Here is an 8,536-nt window from a genome sequence, read left to right as displayed (position 1 = left end):
AACACTGTACAAGCAGATTTATCAATATTGCAATATATTAGTATCTCTTGGCGTTGAGCAGCCCCGTTTGAGGGAAGGGCTCTGAACTGGAGAGTGGAGATCTAACTCCTCATAACTCTTGCCACTTATTAATTGACCTTGCTTGGACAATTGGAACTTCTGTGGCCCTTTTCTTTTCTTCTGCAAAGCCAGCCTCTGAACGGACAAGACCATCCCTCAGGGGTACCCCTCTTCTGAGTCCGTCCTTTTCCCCGGGGTACAAAGACACCCCATCTCTTCGTGTCTCCCCCCCGCGCCCCCGGCAGGCCCCACAGGCGGCCGACGGGGGCGGGGCCAGCCCAGGGGCGCGGCAGCCTGGGGGCGAGGCCAGGCCGGGCCTCCCTCCCTCCCACCGCCGCCGCCGCCGAGCCGGGCCGCACGGGGGCGCCGCTGGGGCTGCTCTGTTCCACGAGTTGCCGAGCAGCCGAGGAGGCGCTCACTTCCGCGTCGGGGCCGCGGCGTCCGGCGGCCGCGCCGAGGGGTGGGCCGGCTGCAGGTCAGTCGGGGAGGCTGCCCGCCGGGCCCCGCCCGTGCAGAGGGGAGGGCTGCCGGGTGGGCCGCGGGCTCGGGTGGCGGCGGGACGCCCCCAAGGAGAGAGCCTGGGCCGCGCGGTAGCCTTGGCCTCCCGGGCTGCAGGCTCGGGTTCGGCCGATTTGGAGTACCCGGGCCTCGGGGACACCCCGGTGGGGCTTTTCGGTTTTTCAGGACCTCGGGTTTCCACTTGCTTTAGGGGAGGAGTGTGAATCCCTTCAGCAGTGTTTCTCAAAGAGTGGGGCGGGGGCCGGTTAAAAATGCACATTCCCGGATCTCTCCTCAGACGTCCTGAACCAGACTCCCTTACCGTGGCCCGGGAGTCTGCATTGTCAGCAGTTGTCCCTGATGATTCTGATGCAGGTGCTCAGAGAATCGCGCATTGGGGAAACTGCTTCGGAGCACACCATGCCTCCCCACACAGCAGGGAGCTTAAGTGGGTGCATTTGAGGATGAGGCCTGCCTTGAAATACTGTTAGACCTCTGCATTAGGAAAGACTGACTTCGGGGCAGGGGTAGTTCTTAAATCTTGGGTTCAGAGTGCTGCTCTGTACCTGTTGCCTCCGAGTCTTCAGATGGTCACATGTTTAGTGAGTGAAGGGCCCTGGTGGAGTCATGGGGGCGAGGCAGTGGTGAAGGCAGAGCATGGAGGTGTAGCAGGAGAACTTGGGTTGGGCCTGGTGATCTGGATTGGGCTTGTTCCACCACTTACTAGCAGGACAGCTATAATATTGACCCTGTGCACATCACTGTTTTTTCCTCCCCCGGTGTCTCATCTGTCAGGGGGGACAGTAATTTCTATCTGATAGAGCTTTTGTGTGAATTAGAGTCTGTCAGGTGTCTCCTACAGTGGCTGGCACATAGTGAACATTCAGAAAATGGAAATTTACTAAGAGTGACACAGGCCAAGCCTTTCTGGGGCTTATAGACCCAAAGACTAGGGATTAAACAAGTAGAATAAAATGTAGATCCAGGGACAAAGTATGTTTAGAGAACTGTGCAAGGATTCTAAATGGGGTGGGGGAGCGGAGGAAGTGTGCAAGAAGGGAGGTTTGCCCAGGTTCTGGAAGAACAGGTAGAATTCCAGGGAGCTGGTATCTGGGCACAATGAACCATCCCATCTCATTCCTCAGAAGAAGTTCTCTCACATGGATCATTGGGATGCTGCTCCTAGGACTTTAGACAGAGTGAGAAGTCACATTGACAAGTGGCTTTTTGAGGTCTGGAACTCAAACCATAATGTTTTCTGTCTGCTGACCATGTTCGACAGACAAGCTCATCCTTAGACTCTGATAATCTCCCTGTACTGTTTTATTGGAGTCCATCTATGGAAGGATCTTACTTGATCACTGAGACAAAAGTGAATGTTACTTATAGAGGAAAAGACCATAGCTGTATCTGAGCCTCTTGGTGGCCATTTTAAACTTGCTGTGAAATATGCAGATACTGCAGATCTCAGTTTCAGGGGTACCGTTTTCATCACAGTGTTGTTTCAGGTCCCATAGACATGTCCCAGTCACCCACAGTCATCTCTCTCCGGAATGGATTAAGAGATCAAACCCTTAAACTTCCCCAAAGCTTCAGCCATTTTAGAGTGAAGAAGCTCGATGATTTAAACATGTTCTTTCTTATTCTTCTAGACCAGTCTGGCTACTGGTATACAGAAAATTCTTATCTCAGTTGATAAATATATCTTCCTATGGAAACCCAGAAACCCTGGTGCCATAGTGGTTAAGAGTTTGGCGGCTAACCAAAAGGTCGACAGTTTGAATCCACCAGGCGCTCCTTGGAAACTCTATGGGGCAGTTGTACTCTGTCCTATAGGGTGCTTACTTGGAATTGAGGGCGGCGGGTTTGTTTGGTTTTAATTTCCTAACTAAGAATTACAATTACCGTTTGTTATGGATTGAATTGTGTCCTCCAAAAATATGTTGTACATATAACATAAGTCCTAACCTCTATGCCTGTGGTCCTAATCCCATTTGGGAATGAGTTTTCTGTTATGTTAATGAGGCAGGATTAGTGTAGGGTGTGTCTTGAGTCTATCTCTTACATGAGATCAAAGGAGCAGGTTAGGCAAGCAGAGATGAGGGAAAGAATGACGCCAAGCCACATGGAGATCTCCAAGGAACTGGGAAACAGAGCCTGAAAAGACAAGAACCTTCCCTCGGAGGGAAGCTCCTCTGACAGAGAGAGAGAAAGCCTTCCCTTAGAGCTGGTGCCCTGAATATGGACTTCTAGCCTCCTGAACTGTGAGTAAATAAATTTCTGTTTGTTAAAACCACCTACTTGTGGCGTTTCTTTTATTAGCAAGCACTAGATAAGTAAGTTAATCATGTCTGTTGTTTTGTTTTCTTAAATCTTCAGAACCAATATCAAGCCCTTTGTCTTAGTCATCTAGTGCTGCTGTAACAGAAATACCACAAGTGGATGGCTTTAACAAAGAGAAGTTTATTCTCTCACGGCCCAGTAGGCTAGTAGTCCGAATTTAGGGTGCCAGCTCCAGGGTAAGGCTTTCTCTTTCTGTCGGCTCTGAAAGTAGGTCCTTGTGATGCATCAGTCTTCACTTGGTCTGGGAGCATCTCAGCGCAGGAACCTCAGGTCCAAAGGATGCACTCTGCTCCTAGTGCTGCTTTCTTGGTGGTATGAGGTACCCCTGTTTCTCTGCTTACATCTCTCTTTTATGTATCAAAAGAGATTGCTTAAGACACTACCTAATCTTGTAGATCTCATCAATATAATTGCTGCTAATCTATTTTATTACATCACAGTGATAAGATTTACAGCATATAGGAAAATCACATAAAATGGTGGATGGTCACACAATACTGAGAATCATGGCCCAGCCAAGTTGATATTTTTGGGGGACACAATTCAATCCATGACACCCCTCAGTTTACACTTTATTTCATGATAAATAATATTTATCATTTACTGAGTACTTACTCTGAGCCAGACACTGTTCTGAATGCTTTTCATATATCAATTATTCCTCAGACAGCCCTTTGGGGTAGGTGCCATTACTGCCTCCATTTTGTAGATGTGGAAATGGAGGTGCAAGAAGATAAATAATTTGCTCCAGGTCCCAGAGCTAGTAAGTGGTAGAGCCTGGCAGCCTGATTCCAGGTTACATGCTTACCTCCCCTGCAGTCTAGACAGTCCCCTCAGACTTCTTACAGTTGAAAAGATACTTGAATACCAAAGCTCATAAGCTACCCTGCCTTTGCTGAATATGTGACAGACCATCTTCACATGCACCATCTTGTTTAATTCTTTAAACGATTCTTTCATTAGCTATGATTTGGTTGCTAATGTTTATTTTTACAAATCCTCTGAGCTGCAGTTTTCCAGCTGCTCAGCATGCCTCCAGCTTTTCATTTTGTATAAAACACTTCAATATTGCCAGTACTGAGGAATTTATTTGAAATCACATTAAGATATATTTATTTTATAATTTGTTTAGTGCATTGTTTCAAATGTCAGTTGTGATTGTCTTTTGTTTTCATACAGGGGGATTCCCGGGACTGCCATTGTTTTGCCGTTCCTGAAAGCTACTGGGGGAGTCGTGGGAGCGATGGAAGGCCACAAGGCAGAAGAGGAGGTGTTAGATATTCTTCGACTGAATGTAGGAGGCTGTATTTACACAGCCAGGCGGGAGTCCTTGTGCCGCTTTAAGGACTCAATGCTGGCGTCCATGTTCAGTGGTCGTTTTTCTCTAAAAACGGATGAATCAGGTAAGTGTATAATGTCTGTAAGAATGATCATGAATATTCATTAAAAAAAAGACTCTAATTTAAATTCCCTTTGATTTTCTGAACCCAGAACCCTAGGACTGTTTGGAGATTCATTAAGTACACGTAGAAATTAAATCCCAGTTTCTAAAACCTGTGATGCTATTACTGAAAGTTGACAAAGAAGTGAGATTGCCCTGGAGGCCTACCATGACCTAATTATGGGGATTAATGATATTTTGAAAGTCATTACATTCTGGCAACGCCATAGGTAAAGGCATTGAGGCTGATCAAGTACATTGGTTTCTCTTTGTGTTCTTCAAGTTAAAAATGTATTTCTATGGAGAAACGAAAGAGCCCTGGTGGCACAGTGGTTAAGCGCTCGGCTACTAACCAAAGGGTCAGTAGTTTGAACCCACCAGCTGCTCTGAAGGAATAAGATGTGGCAGTCTGCTTCCTTAAAGATTACAGCCTTGGAAACCTTATGGGGCAGTTCTGCTCCGTCCCATGGAATCACTATGAGTCGGAAGCGATTTGACGGCAATAGTTACGCAGAGATAGCTACCCTGATAGCTGACAAGGCAGTTATTTTCAGTGTAGACTAGGGAGTTAACTTGCTTTCTAATCTAGCTACCTAGTTTTGTTGTGTGTGCTGACGTTTATATCAGTGCAATGATACCCTCAGTCATCTGGTGGCAGAAGACTGCAAATTGGTGTTTCTGAAAGAAATCTTAAAACACAGGACTAGGGCCTTTGAGTACTACTGAGCGTACTACTGGTCCTAAAGAAACTTCATCAACAAAAGTGAGGCTTTTTTGTGCTATCTTAGTAATTCCGGGTTCACAGACCCCCACTCTTAGTTCTGTGTCAGAGGAAAAGGATTGAGGAGTCTTAAGCATGAGGGGCTGCTCTAATGTTAGTAGACTGGGATTTTAAGAGATTGCTTTGCCAGGCGAAGAGTAGTTCAAAGAATGTAAAAATCACCATTGACTGGTGCCCAAGCTTTGATGTCCAACTGGACAGAAAAGTTGCTTGTGAAAAGATGGTGAATAGGGATTGAGCTTTCTTCTCTGCCCCTCAATACTACTGTTTCACCTTTTTAATCCCTTCTTTTCTAAGCTGATCAAAGGAGGAAAGGAATTATTAAGTAACCCTGTACAGAAGTATGTGCTTTAGTTTTGCTAAATTGTCTAAGAAAAGTCTTTTATCATAAAGCAATGCCAGCACAGCATCCTTTTTTTAAAAATTAGGTTCTAACAGTACAAACAAAATTGGCTAACCTAACAATTCCAAACACATGGCATGCCTGGAGCTAGGAAGACCTGGTTTGTAGTGTCACTAACACACAGACCCTGACAGGGATGAGCACCTCGCATGCCCTCTCTAGTGAGGAATTGCATACGCCTTTCTTGGCCCAGCTGGGCAGAGGTTAAGGCAAGCTTCCATTTCTACCAGCAGTCTGAGGTCTCCTTGGCTTTTGTGGTGGCCACAATAAGGAGCCCTGGTGGCGTGGTGCTCAAGTACTCGGCTGCTAACCGAAAGGTTGATGGTTTGAACCCAGCAGCTGCTCTGTGGCAGTCTTCTTTCATAAAGATTTACAGCCTTGGAAATGGTATGGGGCAGTTCTACTCTATCCTGTAGGGTCGCTGTGGGTTGGAATCGACTTGACAGCAATGGGTTTGTTTTTTTTGGGGGGACAGTATTGCATCTAAAGTTCCAAATGAGCCCCAGAATGCGTTTTTCTGTATGGTAGGTAAGAATACAAAGGGCTATCACCAGCCCATACAGTCTCTGTGCAATTAGAAAAAGTCACTCCTCCATTCAGGAAGATATAGCTTCATGGCAGGATGCATGGCTTGATGAGCTCTGCTCGCCCCCATGGCCTGGCACCATTGTGCAGAACGCACCCACACAACCAAACATGGAGACCTTGGTGACATATGCCTGCATTCAGATTTACAGTGTTACAGAGATACAGCTGACATTCCCAAACAGCCCATTCATAAGTTAAATTTTAGAATATCACCTATTTGTAGGTTGAGAATTTCTAGTACATCATATCTGCTGCTCCAGTAAAGAATCAAAAGTCTAGCTCAGTTTGAATGACTAAACCTATATGAACACTGTGAGAAGGAAAACACTTGCGAGAAGGAAAATTTTCTAATCCCCAACGTTCTCAGACTGATTTTGTTGGACTTATTGAAATCTTATCGTTAGTCATAATGCTTATATGCAACCATTTCTGAACTGAATGTTTTCTAGGGGCTTGTGTTATTGACCGTGATGGACATCTATTTAAATACCTTCTGGATTATCTTCACGGAGAAGTTCAGATTCCCAGCGATGAGCAAACCCGCGCTGCCCTGCAGGAAGAAGCTGATTACTTTGGCATCCCTTATCCATACAGCCTCTCTGACCACTTGGCCAATGAAATGGAGACATATTCTTTAAGGTCAAATATAGAACTTAAAAAGGTCTTGGCATTTTCTTAAGTTTTAAAATATATGTATCAGTTATGCATAAAGCAATGTGTATTGTTTTGCCTAGTCTGTGTTGTCACATAAACCAAACAGGAAAGTCTTACTTGTTATAATTTTTGTAGACACATTTCTTAATTACAGTTACTCAGTTTTTCTAGGCCAAAATTCCATTCTAGTAAAAGTGTATTACATTGATGTTCGAAGGTTTACTGAGTTTCTATTTCTTATTGAAAATTAAGCATTTTTGATGGCTTTTTAAAAATACAACTGTTCTGCTCCTGAAGTTCTTTTTAAATTAAGAGAAATACTGTAGAATGTGAGGATAGAGTGGTATTATTTTGTTTACTAAAATGGCATTTTTTAGGAGAATGGTCATGATGAATAAAATAATTGCATAAAATCTCTTACCTGATTTACTGCGTGTAACAGTTTGTTACTACATTAAAACATTTGATAGATTACTGTATTTCACTTTGAGGTCAGTCAGTCTTTTTTTAAAGATGTGTGTATTTTAATCACATTTCACAGATCTTTACATGACTTGAAAAGCTTTATTTGTCTTTTTAAAGAAGTGTTTATTTTGCTATTAATACGTACCTTTGGGCATCTAAGAAAAATATTTTTCCCGTATAATTGGTAATAGTGAAAACTGATCTGATCCAGTTTGAATTACATTGAATTGGATGTCATAGGAGAACCAGCTGACAGTATGGGTACTAGGAGTGCAGCATGAAGAGGAAGTTGGTTTGGTTCAAGTTCCCATTAAGTAAATTGTATGCTTATATGCGTTCTGCTACTGCAGTTATTTATAAATTGAGTTATTAAACGACAGTTTTCCAGCACGGTTTGCCATGTCTATAAAATGGAGCTGAGGAAGCCTGACTGAAAGGCTGAGGCAGGTTAGCATTCATCTCTTGAAGTCCTAACTCGTTAAGCCTCTTATCCCTGGCTTGTATTAAAAAAGGGATGTAGCATGCATTCATTCTGGTCCATTAACACACATTTATTTCAAATATTTGTTGTGTACGTAGCACTGTACAAGGGACTGTATGGGACACAAAGAGATACAACATGTGATCCTTGCCCTTGAACAGTTGATAATATAATTGTGCAAATAAAGTTAAAAACCTATGCAGGAACTTCAGGATTGTTTATAGAGAAATTAATAGCTGTAAATGATTACATTAAAAAAGAAGACAGATTCCAAATTAATAATAAGCAAGTGTTATACCTTTGAAAACAAGAGAAAGAAGAATAAAGTAATCACAAAGAGGACAAAAAGAACATATACTATATGATTTCCTTTATATAAAATTCTAGTAAATGGAAACTAATATGTAACAACAAAAATTAGATCGACTGCCACTCGGGTGTGGCGGGGGTATGTATCAAAGAAGCTGGGGAAGGGCTGAATGAGGGTGTACAAAATGGAACAGGAAAACTGTTGATGATGATGAATATGTTAATTATGGTGATTGTATTGATGATTACATGAGTGAATATATACATCAACACATATCAAATTGTACACATTTTAATCACGTGCAGTTTATTATAATCCAATTATACCTCAATAAATCTGTTTTAGAAAAAACAAAATAAAACAAAAAACCTATGCAGGAGTTAGACCACAATATATGATGAAAATGTAAGACGTGTTAAGACCCTGTTTTCATTCACCGAGTCAGTAAATATTGAGCACTTCCTTTGTATCAGGTGCTTACCAGGCACTGGGCATACATCAGTGAATGAAAT

General features: G+C 43.2%; 1 protein-coding gene across 2 annotated transcripts in view; it reads left to right on the top strand.

Moving 5' to 3' along the window:
- The first annotated feature begins 444 nt into the window (after positions 1-444).
- KCTD18 (potassium channel tetramerization domain containing 18) overlaps positions 445-8,536 on the top strand; it is a 32,516-nt gene continuing 24,424 nt past the window's right edge. Inside the window, exons 1-3 of one of the 2 annotated variants that reach the window (XM_049887777.1) lie at positions 445-535; positions 4,081-4,304; positions 6,564-6,775. In XM_049887777.1, coding sequence (XP_049743734.1) covers positions 4,145-4,304; positions 6,564-6,775 — 372 coding nt within the window. In that variant the 5' untranslated portion in view covers positions 445-535; positions 4,081-4,144. Of the gene's footprint in view, positions 536-4,080; positions 4,305-6,563; positions 6,776-8,536 lie in introns of those variants that run through there. The other variant, XM_049887778.1, reaches the window with a different exon arrangement.

This window comes from Elephas maximus, chromosome 6, assembly GCF_024166365.1.
Source record: "Elephas maximus indicus isolate mEleMax1 chromosome 6, mEleMax1 primary haplotype, whole genome shotgun sequence".
NCBI classification, from domain to species: domain Eukaryota; kingdom Metazoa; phylum Chordata; class Mammalia; order Proboscidea; family Elephantidae; genus Elephas; species Elephas maximus.
This window is presented reverse-complemented; position numbering and strand designations above follow the sequence as displayed.